General features: G+C 40.4%; 1 protein-coding gene across 2 annotated transcripts; it reads right to left on the reverse strand.

The window, feature by feature from the left end:
* Positions 1–15289: 15289 nt before the first annotated feature.
* On the reverse strand, positions 15290–26503 carry crem.S (cAMP responsive element modulator S homeolog). 2 transcript variants are annotated; one of them, XM_018269052.2, is made up of 3 exons: positions 26010–26503; positions 19861–20014; positions 15290–15814 (listed from the first exon to the last, which is right to left on the reverse strand). In XM_018269052.2, exons 1-3 carry the CDS (start codon positions 26014–26016, stop codon positions 15670–15672), a joined length of 306 nt encoding a protein of 101 aa, XP_018124541.1. In that variant the 5' UTR covers positions 26017–26503; the 3' UTR covers positions 15290–15669. The 2 variants fall into 2 exon arrangements, with proteins under 2 accessions (XP_018124541.1, XP_018124540.1); XM_018269051.2 differs by having other exon boundaries at positions 19861–20017; positions 26010–26453.
* Between the last annotated feature and the right edge of the window lie 1208 nt (positions 26504–27711).

Consider the following 27711-nt stretch of genomic DNA (forward strand, 5'->3'; position numbering starts at 1 on the left):
AATGCTAAATACTGTCACTCATTTTATTTGAAAACCGTTACAGCTTTAAGATGTTTCAGTAAACACTCGGCTGCGATTCTGAGAAAACTGTCTCAGCATTTCGTAAAAATGCAATGGAAGCAGCTCAGAATCTCAGGCATTGAGCAACAGCGGTGCCCAGTGAATCGATGGAGGCAGTACTGGGAGAACGGCTGACGGGGTATTCCCTCGGTATTTGGCACATTTCACAAATATATTCTGGGAGTTTCAATTCCCTAATAGTGTATTTTACTCAGAGACTGGGAATTGCACTGAAGTGTTGATTATGTAAAAAAAATTAATCGTTAAACAACAAGCCTGCCCCTTGAGTATCTGATTAAACTAGAGGAGATGAGAGCAAATATATTCAATATGTAACATTTTCACACTTATCTGTTTGTAAATAGAGATTGACATATGCACAAAATACTCTTTCTGCGCTTGCAAATATTAACCCTTATTAACCATAAGGGCCATTCATTGGAAAATATATTCATAAAACATGACCTTAGCTTTGGTGTGAGTGCTAAAGGAGACACATAGGGGCCGATTCACTAAATTCGAATGAAGGATTCGAAGTAAAAAAACTTCGAATTTCGAAGGTTTTTTTGGGCTACTTCGACCATCGAATGGGCTACTTCGACCTTCGACTACGACTTCGAAACGAAGGATTCGTAGTAAAAATCGTTCGACTATTCGACCATTTGATAGTCGAAGTACTGTCTCTTTAAAAGCCCCATAGTATAACTAAAACCACCCACAATCTTGTCAGCAAAAATGAATAATATACTGCTGCCGACATACTGATTTTACTTTTGGCTAAAAATTAATATTACTTTGCCCCTTTACGTGAGCTCCCAATAGATCTGCTACCTTCCCTGCTTGTGTTCCAAATGAGGGGTGGGTGTGTCCTGGCAGTAGCACAGTAGGAGGGGGATAGCCAATCACAGCCCTGCATTCACACCAGAAAAGACAGGCTTCAGTTCCCTATCAGGTCAGCCTAGCTGCTGATTGGTTCTTATCCTATAGTGCAGCATGCTGAGTGCTATCACACCCCTGTACAACCTGGGAAGGGAGGCAGGAGGAAGTGGAACACATGATGGGACTAGTATGGTTTTTGCAGGAATGTTCAATAAATCAACCCAAAACACATCTTTTTGTTTTAAGTACATTCCTTCTATATTTAAAAGAGTATAATGCACTGGAACATTCTTGTTTTTTCACACAACGTGCCTCCTTTAGATCATGCTATTTTGTTCTGGCCATCTCTGAGTTTATATCTTCCTATTACCTCTTTTTTCTTTAATTTCTTATTTGTTTTTCCTACTCTATATTCCCTACCACTTCCAAATTGATAATAACATTATGAAAACATACCCTCGTCTCCCTACCTATTTCATATAAGCTCACACTGTCAAACGGGACTGTTCTACTTATAAAGGGTTTGTTTTAGTACGACGTAGAGAGATATATTTTGAGACAATTTGCAATTGGTTATCATCTTTTATTATTTGTGGTTTTTCGGTTATTTTACTTTTTAATCAGCAGCTCTGCAGGTTGCAATTTCAGTAGTCTGGTTGCTAAGGTCCACATTACCCTAGCAACCGTGCATTGATTTGAATATGAGACTATGAATATGAATCGGAGAGGTCCTGAATAGAAAGATGAATAATAAAAAATAGCAGCAACAATACATAAGTTGTTTTACAGAGCATTTGTTTTTAGATAGGGTTATTCTTGCTGTGTAAAACACATAAATTCAGAATTCAGGTCCTGACTATTTCCAGTTTTTTTTTTCAATATATGTATTTCGATTTTATGGAAAAAGCTCAAAGGATTCCACACTTTTCAAAAAAATAAAAGTACAATAAGCAGCCATTGATATGTTACCTCTAGGAAAACCATTCCACTTACTGACTAATCTTTTGTGAACTACTTGATCAGATCCCCAGCAAGAGCAGAGCCTGCCATTATTTACCATGGGGCCCCATACTACTAAGTAGGGCCCTAGGGCCCTACCCCCTCAGGAGGCCCCAATTATTATCCCACTGATCTTCAAATAGAATGGGACCAGAATTTGGGAAAAAAAGCTATTCGGATACCTGGTACACCCCTGATCCACTGACATTAGGGGAGGGGATATTTTTCAAAATCCTATATGTTTTTGATTTAAAAAAAAAAAAAAAGTCAGACCAAACTAGAATCCACGATTTGACTTTATTTATTGTTTTTAAAAAAAGTACAATTTAATCAAATCAGGGAAAACTCGTACAAAAATCATGCCAAAAAAAACTAAATTGCCCGATTTTTTCAGAGGTTTTTCCCGAGTCATATGATTTTTTCTGGCTTTTGTAATGAAAAGCCCGAATTTTTCAGATTTTTGCCTGAAAAGCCTGAAATAGTAGGATTTTCAGGCTAATTCCAGGGCAAACAACATAAACTTCCAAATAGGATAGTGACCTCTCCCATTGGCTTATATACAACTTCGGCAGGTCTGAGTAGGCGAATTTTTGGATTCTGACTTTTTGCAGAATAATAAATCTTGAAAAATTCTTAAAAGTTCGGATTTTATAGTAAAAAAAAACTTGAATTTTTTTGAGTTTTTAGCATTTGGACTTCAATAAATAACTCCCTAAATGTAAAAACACCACCCATGATTCAACCAATCCTGCCACTCTGCCCACAAGCTCCACCTACTTTACAATCTGCAAATTGCACTTTTGTTTCAGGGGGACTTCCCTCTTCTGCAGGGCCCCGGAATGAGTACCCCTGTACCACCCTGATAGTGGACCTGAGCGAGAATGTAAACCTGAGAAAACCAATTCAGCCAAATTACCCACTTGCACATAAGAGTGTCATGCAACACTGACGAGGAGCCCACCATTGTGTAGAGCTATATTGTAGGAAAGTACCCAAAAAGGCAACCAAAGGAAAGGGGGGCAAAAAACTATTAACCACAACACAGAAGGTCTTTAGAACATTGCAATATCTACAAGCAGCCATATACCTACCAAAAGGATGAGGGCAGACTGAATGCTGAAATTGGACAGAACACCAAACTGAACCCAACTACTTATCATCTGTGAGCAAAAATGTGTTGTCTTTGGTTTTCCAGAGCTTTACAGTCAACTTCAAATAGCATTAAGGGGTTTTTATTTTGTTCCTTGAACACAAGGCTTCACTGGAATCCAGAAAAGAACTGGGCCAGATACCAAAACAAACCCTGGATTGGCTGGATACCTGGAAAAAACACAGTAAAAACATTCTTAAACCACAAAAAATGACATTTCCTTCTATGCACATAGCATTACCTTATAAATTCAGTAGATGAGATAATAAATAAATATTTATGTATTGAGGTTCGACGAGTGTTCCAGCTCATACACACACCAAAATATATAATTAGCCGCTTCTGAAATCCACTTGCCTTTTACACACCAGATGGCCAAAGCAACAGAATGTTATAAGTGCAAGACATACAACGGGGATGAAATATTAAGCTACTATTTTTTTTAGTTTTTTTAGTGTTTTTTTCCGGATTTATAATGCAACAAAACTGTGACAATTCCTCATATGAAAATACTCCAGCTAAAACCCTGACAAAATCATGTAGAAGTCAATGGCAGATGCCCCTTTTACAACTCGACAACACGAAAAGTCAAAATTACTGTGCGACAAATAAAAAAGTTGCGTTTCTCATGACTTTTCCCATTCATGCTTTTTAGTTTGGATTTTTAATAAATTTCATGACTTTCGTGGTTTTAGAGAAAGTAAGTTTAGTCATGGTTTCAAAAACCTCTAAAACTACTAAAATGAGACTGTTGATATATAGACCTCCACAAATTTGGGATTTAACAGTAGACAGCAGATCTAGTTGCTGATGAGGAATCATCCAGAAGACAAGGGGCAGCAGATTCAGCACCTTCAGGGGGGTGCAATGAAGTCCAACTACTGTGCAGTTTCTGGAGGTACTTGTGTGGTAGCTCGTTCCAAGCATCCTGTAGAACTTGCAATGGTTCCACTGGAGTCTTACTTGCATCTGTATTTGCAAGTGCTCCCAGACTGGCTTGATGACATTGAGATCAGGGCTCTGTGGAGTCCATACCTTCTGTTACATGATTCCTCGTTCCTGATTTGCCCATGTTTTGGGTCATTGTCATGCTGCAGAATTAAATTGGGACTGATCAGAAACCTCTTTGATAATATGTTTGGTCAAATCATCATCTCCATTTGCAGAAATGCATCTCCAGACCGGCAGGGAGCCACCACCATGCTTTACTGTTTCCAGCAGACATTCACCAACGTACTGTTCTGCAGACAATCTACCTCGAGTGCACTTTCTGCCATTATTTATTTGCACCCCAGTCTTTGTGTTTTCATGTGTATCCGAGTCATTTGATTTGTGTTTTGTTTGCAATTCTTCCATGAAGACAGCCAGACAGTAGATAGAATGTATCGGGGTCTCAGTGGTTTCTGAAATTTCTGAGATGATAGTGGTGCTGGACATCTTCTCCTTCTAAAGGGAAGTAAGCTTGATGTACTTCTATTCCACTGCACTTAATTTCCATGGCCAACCAATGTGTTTACAGTCCTCAACCAAGACAGTTTGTTTGTGATTCTACTAAAGAGCTTGGGTGGAAGACCCATCTGCTGCATTTTTTTTCTTGGGTGAAACCTTAATGGTGCAGGATGACCTTGTGTCATATGCTCACTTTTGCAATGGTGTAAAGTTTGATGGTTAAACCTCTCCATCTAAATGATATATAGGGATGCATTTGTTAGTTTCTCTCTTTAAGGACCTTCAAATATCCTGTTGTATTACTCACTGTATTATTCACGTCACAAAAGGAATGTTTGAAACTCTAATAAAAGCGCTTTTCCACTGATAGACCAATATAGAAACCATAAAATGACCATTGCCCATACCATAAAGGCAACCCAAGCCTTTGATTTTCCAGGGCTCCTGGGGGTGGAACAAAATCAGGAAACAGGGAATGAGGCAATACCCAGAGCCTTCTCTATAGTTAATCCTCTGGGCAAAGAAATTCCCTGGGGCTTCAAACACCAGACTATCGGCAGCATGATCTTCGCCTTTTTTTAATTAGTGGTAGTAGGGTTAATAACAATGCAGAGGATTTTATTTTCCTGATATTAGGGGGCTCCTTGAAGTACGTTGATAAAGTGCTGAAACAATGTGCAATGTTTCCTTAACCAATGAAACTAGAAATGAATAAATGTCAATACTGACACCTCCTGGTCTTAACCGCACAATGCACTTTCATATTTGCAACAGAAGTCTCATGTATAGAAGTTCTAAGTGGCACTGTTACATATGGAACAAAAAAATGTTGGGGATGATGAGTGACCAGGGCAACTGCTTCATCTGCTATAAAAAATGCCCTTTCTTGTACAATAAATATTGGTTCGTTTATAGAAAAAGTGACAGGTTGTAAACATTGGCTGCACATTTGGGCAGGGAATTGTTTATTGGACTAGCTCATTGTTAGCAAATGTGGCCCATGACTTAAGTTATTGTCAAAGGAAGGGATTAGTGAACAGATAGTGGAATTTACACAGACTTTACTCATGGCACACTGTATTGCAGTTTAAGATCTGTTCTATTGGAGCTCATCTGATCCAGGGTCAATTTAATATTTGGCAAGTAACAGTACAATTGAAAGACAGGACCCTTAAACAGCAGAGATGCATCCCGTTGGCTGCGTCCCATTAGCCAGACTTGGACTTGCTTGTGGACTGGCCTCTGGGACCTCATGTGGTGAAACACCAGTTGCTTTGCAGGTTAAGTTGACCTTTATCCTTCAGAACTTGGCTCTTGTTACTTTCACATTCATAAAAACTCAAACAATCCAAAAACATACAGACAGGTTTTTTGGCTCCTGATAAAACGAAATGTGATAGGGACCTTACAATGCCCCTAAAACTGAATGTGATAGGGACCTTATTTTTTTGTTGTTTCGTGAATTTTCGGCAAAGTGAAATGGGTCAGATTCGCCCATCACTAATTAGGACGTCCCTGACAGAGAGCAACTTAACATAAAAATCATGCAAGTTGGAGTGAGAATCCATTTCCATGTCTCCACCCATAATACCTCAAATGAAGGTTAAAGGAACAGTAACACAAATAAAAATAAAGTGTGAATGACAATATAGTGTACAGTTGCCCTGCAATGGAAAACTGATGTATTTGCTTCATAAACTCAATAGTTTACATAAACAAGCTGCTGTGTAGCCATGGAGGCAGCCATTCAAGCACAGGATACACAGTAGATAACAGATAAGTACTACTATAGTTTATATAAACAAGCTGCTGTGTAGTCATGGGGGACAGCCATTTATAACTGAAAAAGGAGAAAAGGCACAAGATACACAGTAGATAACAAATAAGTACTACTATAGTTTATATAAAAAAATGCTGTGTAGCCATGGGGGCAGCCATTCAAGCACAGGATACACAGTAGATAACAGATAAGTACTACTATAGTTTATATATAAAAATGCTGTGTAGCCATGGGGGCAGCCATTCAAAGCACAGGATACACAAACAGATAAGTACTACTATAGTTTATATAAACAAGCTGCTGTGTAGCCATGGGGACAGCCATTCAAGCACAGGATACACAGCAGATAACAGATAAGTACTACTATAGTTTATATAAACAAGTGCTGTGTAGCCATGTGGGCAACCATTCAAGCACAGTATACACAGTAGATAACATATAAGTTCTGAAGAATCCTATTGTATACTACAGAGTTTGCTGTGTATCCTGTGCCTTGTTTTTCAGCTTGAATGGCTTCCCCCATGGCTACACAACAGATTTTTTATATAAACGATTGTAGAGTTTATAAAGCAAAGACACCAATTGTACCACTTCACCCAAAAGAGTAAATTATATTTTCATTACTTTAAAACACTTTAATCTTTTAATTTTACTGTTCCTTTAAAGCAGGAGTCCCCAACCTTTTTTACCCGTGAGCCACATTCAAATGTAAAAAGAGTTGGGGAGCAACACAAGAATGAAAAAGTCCCTTGGGGTGCCAAATAAGGGCTTTGATTGGATATTTGGTAGCCCCTATGTAGACTGGCAGCCTACAGGAGGCTCTACTTGGCACTATACTTAGTTTTTATGCAATTAAAACTTGCCTCCAAGCCTGGAATTCAAAAATAAGCACCTACTTTGAGGCCACTGGGAGCAACATCCAAGGGGTTGGAGAGCAACATGTTGCTCACGAGCTACTGGTTGGGGATCACTGCAAGTTTAAAGTCTCCTGATTTTAGTGTTGCAGCACTACCATGTGGAATAAGGCATGAAAATACCTCTGTTTTCTGAAGGCTTTTACCCCATTTCTTGACCTTTGTAACAAAGAGATAAGTACTGTACTGGGATTCTTACTGACGTCATTTTGTTACAGATTCTGCATTCCTGGTTCCAGTTTAACCACGTCAGCTGCATTCTCGTACAGGCATGTCTCATATATTAAATAAGACCCAGTCTGATTTACAAAAATACTAAGGGGCAACGTATTAAAGGTGAGATAAAAAAATGTAGTTTGATCTTGACAAAACTCAGTGTTCACAGGAATGGAGGGCAAATAGCTCTGAGCTCAAATGCAGCCTGTCCCTTTCAGTATGGCACAGTTAGTAGTTATGGTAAAGAAATGCAAGCAAGTATTAATTATATTTATTTAAATATTATTCATTTGTTTTGGGCAGAACTATAGGTTCCATGCAGGATGCTGCCATTTTGCAAAGTGATTTGACTAAATTGGAAAACTGGGCAGCAAACTGTAAAATGAGTTTCAATGTTGATAAATGCAGGTTATGCAAAAATAATATATATGCAAGTTCACTAAATGGAGGTGTGTTGGGAGTTTCTTTAACTGAAAAGGATCTGGAGATTCTGTGGCCACTAAAGCAAATACATTTCTGGCCTCATCTGGAGTATGCAGTGCAGTTTTGGACTCCAGTCCTTAAGAGAGATATAAATGAGCTGGAGAGAGTGCAGAGACTAAGGGGCCCATTTACTAAGGGTCGAAGAGAATTTCTAATTCAACAACTTCGAATTTCAAAGTAATTTTTGGATACTTTGACCATCAAATAGGCCAAAATTTGATTCGAAAAAACTTCTAATATTTGACCATTCGAAAATCGAAGTACTGTCTCTTTAAAAAACTTAGACACTTCACCACCTTAAACCTGCCAAATTGCTATGTTAGCCTATGGGGACCTCCTAGAACCTATAGCCAGTATTTGGCTTAGTTTTTAGAAGTCAAAGGTTTTTTTTTTAAAAAATTGTTCGATCAAATCGTTCGATTCGATCAAACGATTTGAATTAGATGGAAAATGGCTAAAGTTAATCAAAAAAAAAAAACTTCGACTATCGAATTTCGAAGTTTTACCACTTCGAAATTCGACCCTTAGTAAATGTGCTCCTTAGTGCAACTAAACTGGTTAGAGGGAGGTAAGACTTCCTGGGGAAAAGACGCTTGCGAGGGGACATGATTAGACTTTACAAGTACATTAGAGGACATTATAGACAAATAGCAGGGGGCCTTTTTACCCATAAAGTGGATCACCGTACCAGATATACCAGATTAATATTGCTTTTAGCTGCCATTCAGCTTTTAAACCAGGGAATGATTTACAGGTGTATGTTAGTTGGCTGGGGCTTAAAAGTTCCTTGCTTTTTAACTAGAGCTTAAAGGAGAAGGAAAGCCCCAGGGCGCAAAACCCCTCCCTCCCTCCCGTGTATTGCCCCCCCTCCCTCCTCCCCCCTGGCCTACCCCTCCCGCTGGGCAAATGCCCCTAACTTGTTACTCACCCCTCTGCGCAGGTCCTGTCCACGGAGTTCACAGTCGCCATCTTCTCCCACGCGCGTCTTCTTCCTTCTCTGACCGGCGTCTTCTGGCGCATGCGCAGTAGGAACAGGTACCGGTACAGCTCTATTGCGCATGCGCCGAATGTCACGAAGTTTTCCGATTTCACTTCGTGACATTCGGCGCATGCGCAATAGAGCTGTACCGGTACCTGTTCCTACTGCGCATGCGCCAGAAGACGCCGGTCAGAGAAGGAAGAAGACGCGCGTGGGAGAAGATGGCGACTGTGAACTCCGTGGACAGGACCTGCGCAGAGGGGTGAGTAACAAGTTAGGGGCATTTGCCCAGCGGGAGGGGTAGGCCAGGGGGGAGGAGGGAGGGGGGGCAATACACGGGAGGGGGGGAGGGGTTTTGCGCCCTGGGGCTTTCCTTCTCCTTTAAGTTAAGGTAAGTGCACCATGGTCTTAAGGTGGCCATACACGTAGAGATCCGCTCGTTTGGCGATGTCGCCAAACGAGCGGATCTCTCCCGGATATGCCCACCTTGAGGTGGGCAATATCGGCTGATCCGAACGTGGGCCCTAGGGCCCAACGATCAGATCCTAACTAATAGTAATGGGTGGTCGGATCGCGGGACCGCATCAACGAATAGATGAGGCCGCGATCCGACAGGATTTTTCATCCCATCCGATTGAGATCTGGCCGAATATTCGGCCAGATCTCGATCGGGGAAGCCCGTTGGGGGCCCCATACACGGGCCAATAAGCTGCCGACACGGTCTGTCAGCAGCTTTTATCGGCCCGTGTATGGCCACCTTTACTACTCAATCAGACGGTTTGCTGGGAGACTTGATTTTAAATGCACTACATACTTAGAATGCTAATGGATAGTGTAGGACTTGCGTACAATGATGGGCCTTGACGTGGCAAATATTTTGGTCAAAGTATAGTACTAGCACCTCATTTTTTGTAATAATTATTTTTAAAGGCAAACCGTGTGCTGGCAATTTTTCTTTTTCTGTTTGTGAACAAATATTGTTTTTTTATTGTTTATAGCAGCTGGTCAACTCCAAAGTGTGGGTTAGACCGAGCGCTGTCGATTTCTTTCTGTGTTTGGTCTTTTTGCAACTCACCGTAACTATGTCATATATTTATATTAAATATAATTATCAATTTACTACCAATGAAAAATTTCATTGGCAAAAAAATGGATAGCTTTTATTTTAACTTAGAGCAGGAAGTCCTTTTTCAGTCATAGAACAAATACAATTATCAATCAACTCTTATCTGTACAGAGTAAGCTAACATTTTATTGCACATTTATAGACGTAAATCTCTACCAATAATTTACTTTATGTGATGAAGGAACAATTTATTCTCCAGAAGTACACAACTGGGGTTTTTAATCAAAACTGGAAACATTTGCATCAGGTGATTAACCTATGACATCAAGGGGCACATTTACTAAGTTCAAGTGAAGCATTAGAATGAAAAAACTTCAAATTTCGAAGGTTTTTTTTGGCTACTTCGACCATCGAATTGGCAACTTCTACTATGAATCGAACAATTCGAACTAAAAATTGTTTGACTATTCGACCATTCGATAGTCGAAGTACTGTCTCTTTAAAAAAAATTCTACCCCCTACTTTGCCACCTAAAACCTGCCGAGGTGCAATGTTAGTCTATGGGGAAGGTCCCCCTAGACTTTCCTAGCTTTTTTTGATCAAAGGAAAATCGATCGATGGATTAAAATCATTCCAATCGTTCGATTCAAAGGATTTAATCGATTTTTCCATCGAAAAATCCATCGACTTCGATATTCGAAGGATTTTACTTCGATAGTCGAATTTGGAGGGTTAATTAACTGCATCCTGACAATTGTGACATTACTGAAAGTAGAACGCCTACCCTTTAGATTATATGATCTTGTTATCAGATCCCATTGATTACATTTTGATTTTGTAATCATGTCAAATTATTGTAAGACCCCAATGTGTTATAAAATATTTTAAAGAAGTATAGTTTGCTGGCACTGTATAAATAAATGATTTTTCATTTTAGTGGTTTTACAGTTTTTTAAAACCCACCATTAAATTCTAGTTCTCTAAAAATCATGAATGCCATGAAATGTATTAACAGATCCAAATACAGGTATAGGATCCGTTTTTTGGAAACCCGTTATCACGAATCTACTAAATCATGTAATGACCATCTCCCATAGACTCCATTTCATCCAAATAATCCAAATTTTTAAATATTATTTCCTTTTTATCTGTAATAATAAAACAGTAGCTTGTACTTGATCCCAACTAAGATTAGATTAATCCTTATCGGACGCAAAACCAGCCTATTGAGTTTATTTAATGTTTATATGATTTTCTAGTAGACTTAAAGGGATACTGTCATGGGGAAAAAAAAATTTCAAAACGCATCAGTAAATAGTGCTGCTCCAGCAGAATTCTGCGCTGAAAGAGCAAACAGATTTTTTTATATTCAATTTTGAAATCTGACATATTGTCAATTTCCGAGCTGCCCCAAGTCATGTGACTTGTGCTCTGATAAACTTCAATCACTCTTTACTGCTGTACTGCAAGTTGGAGTGATGTCCCCCCTCCCTTTTCCCCTCCAGCAGCCAAACAAAAGAACAATGGGAAGGTAACCAGATAACAGCTCCCTAACACAAGATAACAGCTGCCTGGTAGAGCTAAGAACAACACTAACAAAAACCCATGTCCCACTGAGACACATTCAGTTACATTGAGAAGGAAAAACAGCAGCCTGCCAGAAAGCATTTCTCTCCTAAAGTGCAGGCACAAGTCACATGACCAGGGGCAGCTGGGAAATTGACAAAATGTCTAGCCCCATGTCAGATTTCAAAATTGAATATAAAAAAATCTGTTTGCTCTTCTGAGAAATGGATTTCAGTGCAGAATTCTGCTGGAGTAGCACTATTAACTGATGTGTTTTGAAAAAAACATGTTTTCTGATGACAGGATCCCTTTAAGGTATGAAGATCCAAATTACGGTTTATCTGTAATCCAGAGAACCCCAGGTCCCAAGCATTCTGGACAACAGGTCCCATACCTGTATAAAAAGCACAAATGAAAAAAAAACACTGAATGATTTGAATAAAAATAAGAAAAACCTCTAATTATTCGAATTTTTCAGGCAAATGGTAGCAAAAAAAACTTCGAAAACATCTAAAAGTCTGCATTGATAAAAAAAAAAAAAAAAAATAGTCCAATAATTGCAGCTCCCATTGACTTCTATTGCACCTCAACAGATTTTACCTGATGAATTTTTGTATTAGAGTTTTTCGTGGTTTTTACAAATTTTTGCAATTTTAGAGACATAGTTACCTTTGTCGAAAAACTAGAAAATGTTAGAAAATAGGCCCCTATACTATATGTCACTCTGGGATCCCACAAAACAATGCAGACACCAGAATTTATAAACATGTTTTTTTTTATTAATAAATATCTTGCAAAACATTAGATCATTGTTAAAAGTCTAAACACAAACTTGTGACCGGAGGGGGAACGATTTATAAACATAGGTGCTAAACTGCATAAGAGCAGATGCCAATAGCAACCAGTTTTAAATAGCCTGCTACAAGCTGAAAGCAAAGACCAATGGAGCAAGTCAGCCCTTAATAAAGGAGCTATTATGGGTATCATTTAATAACACAGGTGCTGCTGTACCAGTGGGTGTAGCCCTCTAGCAGCCAATTGAAATTAGGTTCAAATTACAGCATAAAAGCAAAAATGATGATTGGAGTTACTGCACTGGTGCAATGTTGCGCCTATTGTTAGTAAACAAGGCATTAAGGGGGAATGTAATAAAAGTCGCAAAGAGAAAAACAATTCAAACGAATAAGAATAAAATTTCACGTCTCACAATGTAATATTCTTCTTTAAACTGCTACTGCATTGCGAATTTTAATTGCGCACTTTTAGGGCAGAGACATACGCTCAGATTCGGGGAGATTATAGGCCCCGGCGACAAATCTCCTGTTCTTCGCAGCGACTAATCTCCCTGAACTGCTTACCGCTGCTTTATTGCCGGCTAGAATTTAAGTCGCCGGCGGGATGGCACTTTGAGAGCTTCGTTTTCCGAAGTCACCCTAAATTTGAAGGCAGGGAAGGCAGTTCGGGGAGATTAGTCGCCCCGAAGAAGAGGAGATTTGTCACCGGGCAACTAATCTCCTTGAATCTGAGCGTGTGTCTCTGTCCTTAAGAAGTGCTTGAAGGTGCCGTTATCTTTTGGAGCAAACAAAACTTTTTCAGTAAGAAGTTTTATACATTTACTGCGCATTCGGGGTTTGCATTACATTTGCACAAAGCAAAATATTTTTGCGCAAAGGCATAATTTTTCGCGTTGCGAATAGTTTTTCCGTTACCAATTTTTATTACGTTCCCCCATAAGGGTTTTAATGATCAGTTTAATCTAGAGAGCAGCTGGGCCTGCAGCAGTGCTACTGAATAGCCATTACTCTCCTCAATGGCAATCCTTATAGTTGGAGGGGGTAGATCTTATCTAACCCTAATTTGAAGATAATGCAATCCATATAGCAAAAGATAGATATTATATAAACAATACATTTCAGTAAATATCAGGCATCTTTAAGGGGCGATTCACCTTAACGTTACAGAATGGCTAATTCTAAAGCAACTTTTCAATTGGTCTTCATTTTTTGAATTGTTTGCCTTCTTTTTCTGACTTTTTCCAGCTTTCAAGTGGGGGTCACCGACCCCTTCCAAAAACCAAATGCTCTGTAAGGCTACACATTTATTGTTATTACTACATTTTATTACTCCTCTTTCTATTCAGACCCTCCCCTATTCATATTCCAATCTCTTGTTCAAATCAGTGCATGGTTGCTAGGGCAATTTAGAACCTGACAACCAGATTGCTGAAATTGCAAACTGGTGATTCAGTTTTACGTTATAGAATGGCTAATTCTAAAGCAACTTTTCAATTGGTCTGTATTTTTTCTATTTTTTTAATTATTTGCCTTCTTTTTCTGACTCTTTCCAGCTTTCAAATGGGGCAACATGGTTGCTAGGGTAATTTGGACCCTTGCAACAAATTGGAGAGCTGCTGAATAAAAAGCTAAATAACTAAAACTACAAACAATAAAAAACGCCAATTGCAAATTCTCTCCAAATATCACTCTCTACATCATACTAAAATTAATTTAAAGGTGAACAACCCATTTAAATTTGCTTTCATTTCAATTAGCCAATTGCACGTCAGACAACAGGAAATGCATTGCACTTAAAAATACAGGTCTGATCATGTGTAGAAAAAGAAATAAAATGGGGGTTACATCTGTGAAGAAGTGCCTAAAGGAAACCACACACATTCTTAGTACATAGTTTAGTGGATATGGCTCTGTTGAAAAAAATGTGCAACCACTGCATTTAAAACAGCAAGAGAACACTCCATATATATATATATTTCTTTGTAAAAATCTATCACGGTTACTATAGATAAGTAGTGAATTATACACATACAATCAGCAATAGTCTAAATAAGTTACTTCCTGAGATCTGCTAGGGGCAAAGTATTGTGTGCAAAAGATTTACAATATTATATATATATATATATATACACACACAAACAGTATTATACATACAGATGGAACAGGCTTTATTGACGCACGGTCTTTTTAATCAGAAAAAAGGTGTGGTTTTGGGGACCAGGTGCTCAAATAAACCTGCTCCATCTGTATGTACGAGTTTACATATACGCACGCACGTAACTTTACTGAAGCCACTGACCCAACACATCCTTCATTGACTGAACTCAATGGTCTTTCCATAGCCTCCAACTTTCTTATTTTTTAGCAGGGCAAACATTTCCTTCAGCCAGAAACATGGGGAGCCTACAGAATATGGACATGGGGATAAGACAGACAAGGGCAATATGCTCAAAATTCTTTAAATTTAGGAATGTTTGGCACTATGTGCTCCTGTGTGTGTTGTGCTTTATATACACACATCTTTTTTCCTACCCTCTTCTCTATCTCTTTCTATCGATCTATCTCTCTCTTTCTATCGATCTATCTCTCTCTTTCTATCGATCTCTCTCTCTCTCTCTATCGATCTCTCTCTCTAGCTCTCTATCTCTCTCTCTCTCTAGCTCTCTATCTCTCTCTCTCTCTAGCTCTCTATCTCTCTCTCTCTCTAGCTCTCTATCTCTCTCTATCGATCTATCTCTCTCTCTATCTCTCTCTCTATCTATCTCTCTATCTATCTCTCTCCATCGATCTCTCTCTCTCTCTTTCTATCGATCTCACTCTCTCTTTCTATCAATCTATCTATCTATCTATCTATCTATCTATCTATCATCTATCATCTATCTATCATCTATCTATCATCTATCTATCATCTATCTATCATCTATCTATCATCTATCTATCATCTATCTATCTGTCTATCTATCTATCTATCTATCTATCTATCTATCTATCTATCTATCTATCATCTATCTATCATCTATCTATCTGTCTATCTGTCTATCTGTCTGTTGAATCTGTAGGTCACTTAAAGCTTTTAGCAGTTTCCTTTTCTGAGCTTCTAGAATCACTACTCCAGCCTGCGGTGAAAGTGATATACTCTTGCCAGTCTCTGCTTCCCTGAGAAAGTAGAAGCCAAGATGCTAAAAACGTGCACGCAAATGATAACGTAAAACAATCGAACTTGAACATGAAATTGTGATTCGCGCTCTGAATCAATACTCCAGACTTGCTTGGAGCCCAAAGGTCATATCTCTGCCAGGCAAATTGTTAATGAGTCCAAAACCAGAAGGAAAGGTCAATCTGTTTCTCGACAGTAGAGATCTTTGAGGGCCTTCAGTTCCTCGATCAGAGTCTTGTTTTGGTTTTCCAGTACGGCAACGCGATTTTCAAGGCATTTCACATATTCCTTTTTCTTTTTACGGCACTCACGGGCAGCTTCCCTGGAAACCATGCAAAGTATTATAAGTACAGGAGTAGCCATAGCATGACAGTTAGAACACAGAAAATCCCTGTCTACACTGACAAAATAATGGTCAGGTTCCTCTTGGGAAAAACCAATCAACATACAGGCTTTATCAGCAGCTACTTCCCTTCCCTTGAATGAGAAAAGTACTGCTCTATAGGCAGTCAGGGCCAGATTAACAACAGGGGAGACAAAGCTAAAGTTCCAGGATCCTTCACAAAGAGAGGCCCCATTGTGGAGGCCTAATTGCCTAAACTGTAAAGGCTAGGAACTCAACCAACTGGATCATAATTTATGTACATTTGTTTTTGCACTAAAGTATTAAAAATGTGTATTATTTGTGGGGGTGCATCAAATCCACTATTTTGGGCTGCTGCCATGAGGTGAGCTGAGAAACTCACCTCTGGTAAAAAGTCACTAATGATAACTTAAAGAGCTGCAACTCCGATTTTCAAATCAGAATTGCGGCTCTTTTAGTGCAGAGAGCACAATTGTGGTGCACTAGCGATGAGGCCCACCCTCTTGACCCACTCCGGCCCTTGGAAAGGTTAACTCTGGATGTGAGGGGGGGGGGGCAGCATGTGAAATATGTCAGGTGGCAAAAACCCAGGAAACACCCCTGATTTTGGGATTCAGGAGAATCCCAAAATTTGTCTTGGTGTTTTTTTTCCAATGTATACTAACAAATTTTTAAAAAAAAATGTTTAAGTGACTGGTCCTTTAAAGTTATACTGACAATAAAAATGTTCTTTGCAAAATATTAACCTACATTAAGGGACAGATGTATTAAGGGTCGAATATCAAGGGTAAATTAAAATCCTTCGACTTTGAATATCGAAGTCGAAGGATTTTGCGCAGTTTGATCGAATGATCTAAGGAATAATTGTTTGATCGAACGATTCGAAGGATTTTAATCCAACGATCGAAGGATTATCCTTCGACCAAAAAAAGATAGCCAAGCCTATGGGGACCTTCGCCATAGGCTAACATTGACTTCGGTAGCTTTTAGGTGGTGAACTAGGGGGTCGAAGTTTTTTCTTAAGAGACAGTACTTCGACTATCGAATGGTCGAATAGTCGAACCATTTTTAGTTCGAATCCTTCGATTCGAAGTCGTAGTCGAAGGTCGAAGTAGCCAAAAAAACACTTCGAAATTCAAAGTATTTTTTCTTCTATTCCTTCACTCGAACTTAATGAATGGGCCCCTAAAAGTTACCTATAGGTCATGTTGATCGTTATTCACCGATAGTTCTGCTTTTGTAAGTAATTGTTATTTGAAGTTCCTAAACCTGACTGTTTAGTCAACCTGACTGTCCCTTCTTAACCTGACAGTTAGAGTTTCTAATGCTAACGGACTCCTGCTGCACAAATATGGCAACAGGGTAGTAAGAAAGGTAATGTAAATGCATCAGGTAAATACTTATAAATAGCATTCAAAGACAAGGTTACGATAGATAATAAAATATGTTATTTTCTGATGTCGTCAGTATCCTGGTTTCCAGTTTAGGGCAAGGAAGGATTGGAAATAACCGCATGCACAAAAGTTTTCATTTTCCTTGTTCGAGGCACAGATTCAACTGAATCCTCGAGAGAATTTGGGATTTGATACATTCCTAATTATTTGTATGTAAAAGAAAAAGTATGATAGGTAAGGTGTGTGTATCAAGATGTACTAACCTGCAAATTGTCTGAATTACTATCCCTACAGTGCAGATGCCTGTCTGTGACATCTAGCCACTCATTCAGTTACCCCAAGAACCCATAACCCACGTAAAGAATCTGATAAATGAACACCCATAGCTCTCCCCTTTAACTGTACTCGTCACATATTGACACACCCATCTTATCAGATATAAATGAGCATGGTAGTAGATTTGCTAGCGGTTGGGGGTCATTTATCAACACTGGGCAAATTTGCCCATGGGCAGTAACCCATGGCAACCAATCAGATTGCTGCATTCATTGTTCTACTTGCAGCTGGCTTTTAAAAGCTAATCGCTGATTGGTTGCTATAGGTAACTGCCCATGGGCAAATTTGCCCAGTGTTGATAAATGAGCCCCAAGTGAGTGCAAATGTTTGACACAAAAATGTCATATCTTGACAGACAAAGAAACTGCCCCTCCCTATCCGTTTGCGTTTGCGTGACAGACATTCAAAGGGAAGTAAATGCGAGGAATGACACGGGGGAAGAAGATCAAAACATAACGTGTATTTTTAAATATCAAACTATTAAATAGCACAGTTATTATTATCCTTTATTCATAGAGCACTGACAGATTTATCTCTATCACTTTAAAGTGCTGCGGAATATGTAAGTGCTCTATGAATAAAGTGAGGGCTGGGAGAAGCACTATTAATAAGCAATAGAGCTGAAACAGAGTTGACTTGAAATATAAACCAGAAACTTATTCGTATGATAGGGTATATTTACCTGTATATGGTAAACTACTTGCCCCAGAGTTTCCAGATTTAAATATAAATATATAAATATTAGCAAAACGGAGCACAGTGTGTGAGTGAATACAGCAGTGGCCTTACAGTGTAAAACTGGTCACAGAGCAGGGGACCATGGAGGTATAGGGAGCCCTGTTTGTTTGTGAAGCCCTACTTAATGAGCCAGTTTAATATGTAATGGTAAATTAGGGCAACCTCTGGATATTTGGGGGCCCTTAAATTAATTTGCTGTGGGGCTTGAATAACATCTATTTATGACACTGCCACAGACGCAAAGATACAGTCATACATATGATTTTCGTATCTTGTGTTTGGGGCGTCCCGACATTTTTCGTACATTTATCGGCCATTCAGTTGATCGGACAGGTTAAAGGGATTCTGTCATGATTTTTATGGTGTCGTTTTTATTTATAAATGACACTGTTTACACTGCAAATAATTCACTCTACCATATCAAATTTCACCAGCAAGTGTATCTTTTTTAATTTATAATATTGGAGTGTAGGTGCATCTCAGGTCATTTTGCCTGGTCATGTGCTTTCAGAAAGAGCCAGCACTGTAGGATGGAACTGCTTTCTGGCAGGCTGTTGTTTCTCCTACTCAATGTAACTGAATCAGTCTCAGTGGGACCTGGATTTTACTATTGAGTGCTGTTCTTAGACCTACCAGGGAGCTGTTATCTTGTGTTTGGGAGCTGCTATCTGGTTACCTCCCCATTGTTCTGGTGTTAGGCTGCTGGGGGAAAGGGAGGGGTGATATTACTCCAACTTGCAGTAAAGCAGTAAAGAGTGAACTTTATCAGAGCACAAGTCACATGACTGGGGGCAGCTGGGAAACTGACAATATGTCTAGTCCCATGTCAGATTTCAAATATAAATATAAATAAATCTGTTTGCTCTTTTAGTATTTGCTGACACTGCAGCAGTTTGCACACAGTCACACAGGATACAATGCTCTAAATGCCAAAACAAATAGCTGCCTCTGCTAAAGGTTAATGGCACACAGGGCATTTAACACCCGCCTATTTTATCTGTACGAAACTCCTAATATTATTTAACACATTTATGCCTTTAAAAATAAAAAATATTGCGAAGAGTAGCTCCATCAGCTAAGTGTTTAGTTAATTTAAGGTTAAATTCTGCTGGAAGTGCCATGAAGAGTCGATTCTTTGTGATGAAAATTCAATCAAAAAGTGGTGAAAATAAACAACACCCCCACAACACTCACTCTCTCTCAAGCACTCTCTCTCTCACGCACTCTTTCTCACACTCTCTCTCTCACACTTTCTCTCTCTCACACTCTCTCTCTCTCACACTCTCTCTCTCTCACACTCTCTCTCTCTCACACTCTCTCTCTCACGCTCTCTCTCTCACACTCTCTCTCTCACGCTCTCTCTCTCTCTCTCACGCTCTCTCTCTCTCTCTCACGCTCTCTCTCTCTCTCACGCTCTCTCTCTCTCTCACGCTCTCTCTCTCTCTCACGCTCTCTCTCTCACGCTCTCTCTCTCACGCTCTCTCTCTCTCTCACGCTCTCTCTCTCTCTCACGCTCTCTCTCGCACACTCTCTTACCGGTTTTTAAATAGCCGTAACTCCCTTTTCCGGGTAGTTTCTTCTGCCATCATCGGAGGATTATCCAGGTTGTTTGTACTTGGAGTCACCACAACTGCTTGGGGTAATGAAGAAGCTGGGGAGCGGATCTGATATGCAGGCATGTCTCCTGTGGCTGCTGAAATAATGATTATTGTTATTATTATCATCTAGTGTTTTCGGATAGTTTTTGTAATACCGTTGTGTGTCTAAAGGCATTTACACCACTAATTCATCATCTCTTTGTCTTTGATGTATATGATTTGAGTGAAAGAAAGCAAATATATATATATATATATATATATATATATATATATATATATATATATATATATATATATATATATATATATATATATATCCATCCTTCATTGTAATCGGCACTCACCACATCTTCAGCCGAGGGCCGGGTGCTTACCATAAATAACACAATTCCCAGTTAGAAAGCACTCACGGCAAGTTGCTCACACCAGCGCTAAAATTATATGCCTTATTTTAATTGCTCATTAAAAAATTGACGCGTTTCGATCTGTAGGAGATCGTCATCAGATATATATATATATATATATATATATATATATATATATATATATATATATATATATATATATATATATATATATATATATACACGCACGCACACTATAGCCGCTAGCCAATAAGGAATTCAAATGGATAGTTGGTCCAGATGGGCCAATAAAAAAAGGTTCAGCATCTATCTGGAATGCTTGGGAGCTGGTGCTTTCTAAATAAGAGGAGCACCTCCTTGCTTTAGGGGTGGTTAACCTTTGAGTTAACGTTTAGTATTTTATAGAATAGCTAATTCTAAGCAACTTTTCAGTTGGCCTTTATTATTATTTTTTTAATTATTTACCATCTTTAATTATTAAGCATTTCTTCTCTATAACAAGTTTGCTCTGTATTTTGACGTCATTGAATGAATGGCTTCTTTTTTCTCCAGCACTTCACTTGGATTAACATTGTGATCTGCTTAGGGGTCATTTACAAAGACATATTTCTTTCAGCTGTGACAATGACATCACCAACATTACATCAGCTTTATATACAATCGGAGAACTTTGAGAAGGAACTATGGTATCACCACAATGACACCAGGGATGACAAGAGCAATGACATCAGCTCTATTATATAAGCACAAAGTAAGACCATGTTTACTGCACAATACTAACCACAAGGTCACTAGAGGTTAAAATCTTGTACAAGAGGCAAAAAGACTCAGCACCACAAACTTGAAAAAGAAGTTAATGATTTTCCAAGACTGAACTGCCGAGCACATTGTGATCCATAACACCTATGGCACACAGTGGAATGTAACTGCTAAAGCTCTCCCTGTCAGGCACAACTACAGCAGCCCAAAACTCTCTAACTATACCTGCTATCCCACAGCCAACAATCTTTTCCCAGGGGCTTTTAGGGCTAGTCCACACGGGGAGATAGCGACGCGTTTGCGGTCGCGACGACAAAGCGCCGCGACATTCGCCGCGACCGGCGCAGGCGACAGTTTTGTATGGGCGCCTATGTAAAAACGCCTGTGCTAACCACACGAGGCGATGCGCTTTTCAAGAGTCGCCTGAAAATGCCTCGCCAGGCTTTTTCAGGCTACTGTTGAAAAGCGCATCGCCTCGTGTGGTTAGCACAGGCGTTTTTACATAGGCGCCCATACAAAACTGTCGCCTGCGCCGGTCGCGGCGACTGTCGCGGCGCTTCGTCGCCGCGACCGCAAACGCGTTGCTATCTCCCCGTGTGGAATAGCCCTTAGGGTGAAGACACACAGAGCTGCTAGCAACTTTTTATGACCACAAAATGCCCTGCCATAGACAATACTGAGAACTGCCTCTGGTAAAACACACACAAAGCCAATCATCACTATTTTCTATTTTGTAGCCATGACAAGTAGCTGCTACTAGTAGTTCTGTGTATCTTCACTCTTATCCCACTGTTACTATAGGCACCATCTCTCCCTACTATACCTGCTATCCCACAGTCACACTCCCTTCCCAGAGACTATTATCCACTGTTACTATAGGCACCATCTCTCCCTACTATACCTGCTATCCCACAGTCACACTCCCTTCCCAGAGACTATTATCCACTGTTACTATAGACACCATCTCTCCCTACTATACCTGCTATCCCACAGTCACACTCCCTTCCCAGAGACTATTATCCCACTGTTACTATAGGCACCCTCTCTCCCTACTATACCTGCTATCCCACAGTCACACTCCCTTCCCAGAGACTATTATCCCACTGTTACTATAGGCACCATCTCTCCCTACTATACCTGCTATCCCACAGTCACACTCCCTTCCCAGAGACTATTATCCACTGTTACTAGAGACACCACCTCTCCCTACTATACCTGCTATCCCACAGTCACACTCCCTTCCCAGAGACTATTATCCCACTGTTACTATAGACACCATCTCTTCATACTATACCTGCTATCCCACAGTCACACTCCCTTCCCAGAGACTATTATCCACTGTTACTATAGGCATCATCTCTCCCTACTATACCTGCTATCCCACAGTCACACTCCCTTCCCAGAGACTATTATCCCACTGTTACTATAGACACCATCTCTCCCTACTATACCTGCTATCCCACAGTCACACTCCCTTCCCAGAGACTATTATCCCACTGTTACTATAGGCACCATCTCTCCCTACTATACCTGCTATCCCACAGTCACACTCCCTTCCCAGAGACTATTATCCCACTGTTACTATAGGCACCATCTCTCCCTACTATACCTGCTATCCCACAGTCACACTCCCTTCCCAGAGACTATTATCCCACTGTTACTATAGACACCATTTTTCCCTACTATACCTGCTATCCCAAAGTCACACTCCCTTCCCAGAGACTAGTATCCCACTGCTACTATAGGCAACACCAAATGCAAAGTACAGCATCTGTTTTTTGAGTATAAAATCATGATCTATGCCATGCCATATGTTTATAGTCATCAAGTGGGGATATCTTTGTTAAAAGCTGAATACAAACATCAGCTTTCATTGATCTGAATGGAAAATAGATGGCAGTAGCAGTAATGGGACCTAAATATACTCTAGTGAGTGTTTTGAGTTTAAAATTGATGCTTTTTATGTGTCTCCTGTTAGTGGGAGGCACAGGAGGTAAGTTTGAGCTCTTTTCAGACATTTGAAAAGCACCTGGAGGGCCATAAACCAGAGATTGTAAAAGATAAGGGATCTGAGCTCAGATAAAGCAAATACATACAATAACCTACTAAACAAAGTGCATATATGTCACCTTAGAATGTGTCGGAATACGTATAATTTGTTTAAATAACAATGGCATTATAACAAATGTAGTGATGACAGTATCTCATCTCATTCATCCGGTTTCACTCGTCAGCAAGGGCGGTTTGAGAGAGGCGCTATATTCTGGGTTTAACTTTTTCACAGACTTGTACGTTTTCACTGCAATAAACTATTTTAGGCATGTCACTATGACACTGCACCTATAAGCGTGACATATAAAGGTGCCCATTGACAAACATGGATTACCTGCCCAGCTCATGTTAAAGGGGAATTGAGTTTTCTCTTTCTCTCAAGGAATTTTCTAACCACATCATAGTACAAAATATGCACTAACAGAAATGTTATTCGTGAAAAACAGGAGCAGGGGAGATGACCCCAAAAATAACCCCAACAATAACATGCTGTTGTGTAACATGCTAATGACTAAATGTAACTCTGAGCAAATTTCTATTCTGCGTGCATTAAACTTTTCATTGATTTCACAGTCATTGGATTTGATATTGAAAGCAGTGTCTGTATCTCATGAGCTATGTTCTGCTCTTCTATTAAAATAAAGCAGCAGAAGCAAAAAGATAAACAGTGATACACAAGTACTGTGAAGAAACGTTAACAGCACTGTGGGAACAAGATCTTGACAGCAAAAAAGATGTGCAAGAAAGTTCTGTAACTCCTCATGTCTACCTCTTGACTATATAGAGTGCACAACAGACAGAAACATTAATAATAGTCTCTGGGAAGGGAGTGTGACTGTGGGATAGCAGGTATAGTAGGGAGAGATGGTGCCTATAGTAACAGTGGGATAATAGTCTCTGGGAAGGGAGTGTGACTGTGGGATAGCAGGTATAGTAGGGAGAGATGGTGCCTATAGTAACAGTGGATAATAGTCTCTGGGAAGGAGTGTGACTGTGGGATAGCAGGTATAGTAGGGAGAGATGGTGCCTATAGTAACAGTGGATAATAGTCTCTGGGAAGGAGTGTGACTGTGGGATAGCAGGTATAGTAGGGAGAGATGGTGCCTATAGTAACAGTGGGTAATAGTCTCTGGGAAGGAGTGTGACTGTGGGATAGCAGGTATAGTAGGGAGAGATGGTGCCTATAGTAACAGTGGGATAATAGTCTCTGGGAAGGGAGTGTGACTGTGGGATAGCAGGTATAGTAGGGAGAGATGGTGCCTATAGTAACAGTGGATAATAGTCTCTGGGAAGGAGTGTGACTGTGGGATAGCAGGTATAGTAGGGAGAGATGGTGCCTATAGTAACAGTGGATAATAGTCTCTGGGAATGGAGTGTGACTGTGGGATAGCAGGTATAGTAGGGAGAGATGGTGTCTATAGTAACAGTGGATAATAGTCTCTGGGAAGGGAGTGTGACTGTGGGATAGCAGGTATAGTAGGGAGAGATGGTGCCTATAGTAACAGTGGGATAATAGTCTCTGGGAAGGGAGTGTGACTGTGGGATAGCAGGTATAGTAGGGAGAGATGGTGCCTATAGTAACAGTGGGATAATTATCATAATAGTCTCTGGGAAGGGAGTGTGACTGTGGGATAGCAGGTATAGTAGGGAGAGATGGTGCCTATAGTAACAGTAGGATAATAGTCTCTGGGAAGGGAGTGTGACTGTGGGGTAGCAGGTATAGTAGGGAGAGATGGTGTCTATAGTAACAGTGGGATAATAGTCTCTGGGAAGGGAGTGTGACTGTGGGATAGCAGGTATAGTAGGGAGAGATGGTGTCTATAGTAACAGTGGATAATAATCTCTGGGAAGGGAGTGTGACTGTGGGATAGCAGGTATAGTAGGGAGAGATGGTGTCTATAGTAACAGTGGGATAATAGTCTCTGGGAAGGGAGTGTGACTGTGGGATAGCAGGTATAGCAGGGAGAGATGGTGTCTATAGTAACAGTGGATAATAGTCTCTGGGAAGGGAGTGTGACTGTGGGATAGCAGGTATAGTAGGGAGAGATGGTGCCTATAGTAACAGTAGGATAATAGTCTCTGGGAAGGGAGTGTGACTGTGGGGTAGCAGGTATAGTAGGGAGAGAGACAACACAACATTGCAGTCCATCAGCTGTTGTACTACAGTTACAGCCTAAAACGACATTTTTGAGCTGGAATTGACCTATAACTTTCAGTATCCAGACAGCTGACTGCTACATGCCTCCAGCTATAACTATACAATTCACCAGACTCTTTAACACCAGGAACCTGCGGCCCTCCAGCCGCATTTGAACAAAAAAATCTCCGCACCTAATCCTGCATCCCTCAGAAACTGAGACTGAGACTCTACTGCATCAGCAACTCCAGATCCAAACTTTCAGCTGAACTGCAACTCCCATCATCCCAACAGCGAAAACCTCCGGCAGCCCTCCATCTCTGGTTGATAATTAACAGGCATAACTGGAAGGGGGTTGTCTGCCCAATTAAGGTCCCTATTCGGTGCAGCCTTGTTGCCGTTACGGTACCCTATGGGGAGAGTTAAAAGGATCTGTATCTGCCAATGCGAGTGGCAACACCTCCCCCAGGCCCTGACACTGTCAAAGTAATGACCAAAATGTCACTTGTTGGCAGGCAGCAACCCTTTCCCTAGGGTGTCATTATTCTCAAAGAAGAAGGAGGCTAGGTTAGTGCAGGGCTGCATTGGGTCAAACAGCTGGAGAGCCACAGACAGCTGGAGGGCCAAAGGCTGGACTATGTGAAAGCTGAAGGCAAGTTACAGAACACACAGCTGCCAGCACCCACCCTACCACCGACATGATGTAACATTGTGACATCATAACTGTTCTTATGTTAAATGAAAGGCACAGACATAAAGTGACACTTTACTCACCCCACATCTTCCCAAAGTAAGTGGCAGCAGCCTAAGCAACACGCATGGACAGTGTCCCAGGCCAGAGACAAGTCTGCTGTGAAGCCTGAGAGGGGAATGTGCAGCAGCCCCGGGAGCAGGGAATGAATCAGACTCAATCACACCGCGAGGCTCTGCTGACGTCAATGTGCATCTTGTTTGGAGTGTAACGTTTCCATTCCCCCGCTGTAACCCGATTCCAGGAAACCACATGACGTCAGTCCCTTTAACTCACTTAGCGGCCGAAGAATGAACCATTTCAGGAGAGGGGAGGAGCGCCCCGAGCAGTCACACCCTCCGCTGACGTCATGTGCACTGGAAATAGCAGCAAACGACGATTAGAACTTGGATCGACTACGCCGGGAATCCACAGCTCAGAAACAGAAGTTTTGCTTGATGGACTACAACTCCCATGAGCCTCAGCGGCTGCAGCGGAGTCACAGCGTCTATGTTGCTTATATTTACTTCTATTAGACACATGTTTATTTTGGGGATGATTTGCTCTTTAAAGCACTCACCATTGCCTTCAGTAATGACTGCTCTGCCCCACCCACTGCTCTGCCCCACCACCAACTGTCTATATATGCTGATGCCATCATGACTTCACCTTGTTTCTAGTAAACTCCAACAAGCACCCATCCTCCTCCTACGCTGCCCCTACTCTTCTGCTCAGCACTTAAAGGAACAGTAACGCCAAAAAATTAAAAATGTTTTAAAGTAATGAAAATATAATGTAATGTTGCCCTGCAATGGTAAAACTGATATGTTTGCTTCAGAAACACTACAATTGTTTATATAAACAAGCTGTCGTGTAGCCATGGGGGCAGCCATTCAAACACAGGATACACAGTAGATAACAGATAAGTACTACTATAGTTTATATAAACAAGCTGCTGTGTAGCCATGGGGGGCAGCCATTCAAGCACAGGACACACAGTATATAACAGATAAGTACTACTATAGTTTATATAAACAAGCTGCTGTGTAGCCATGGGGGCAGTCATTCAAGCACAGGATACATAGTAGATAACAGATAAGTACTACTATAGTTTATATAAACAAGCTGCTGTGTAGCCATGGGGGCAGCCATTCAAGCACAGGATATACAGTAGATAACAGATAAGTGCTACTATAGTTTATATAAACAAGCTGCTGTGTAGCCATGGGGGCAGCCATTCAAGCACAGGATACACAGTAGATAACAGATAAGTACTACTATAGTTTATATAAACAAGCTGCTGTGTAGCCATGGGGCAGCCATTCAAGCACAGGATACACAGTAGATAATAGATAAGTACTACTATAGTTTATATAAACAAGCTGCCGTGTAGCCATGGGGGCAGCCATTCAAACACAGGATACACAGTAGATAACAGATAAGTACTACTATAGTTTATATAAACAAGCTGCTGTGTAGCCATGGGGGCAGCCATTCAAGCACAGGATACACAGTAGATAACAGATAAGTACTACTATAGTTTATATAAACAAGCTGCTGTGTAGCCATGGGGCAGCCATTCAAGCACAGGATACACAGTAGATAATAGATAAGTACTACTATAGTTTATATAAACAAGCTGCCGTGTAGCCATGGGGGCAGCCATTCAAACACAGGATACACAGTAGATAACAGATAAGTACTACTATAGTTTATATAAACAAGCTGCTGTGTAGCCATGAGGAC

This window comes from Xenopus laevis, chromosome 6S (genome assembly GCF_017654675.1).
Source record: "Xenopus laevis strain J_2021 chromosome 6S, Xenopus_laevis_v10.1, whole genome shotgun sequence".
NCBI classification, from domain to species: Eukaryota; Metazoa; Chordata; class Amphibia; order Anura; family Pipidae; genus Xenopus; species Xenopus laevis.

What these genes read in the sequence shown, in the direction of transcription:
- crem.S (XM_018269051.2), bottom strand. An exon ending in TTACGGCTATTTAAAAACCG is followed by an intron (nt 15,815 to 19,860) that starts GTAAGAGAGTGT and finishes CATGGTTTCCAG; the next exon opens with GGAAGCTGCCCGTGAGTGCC.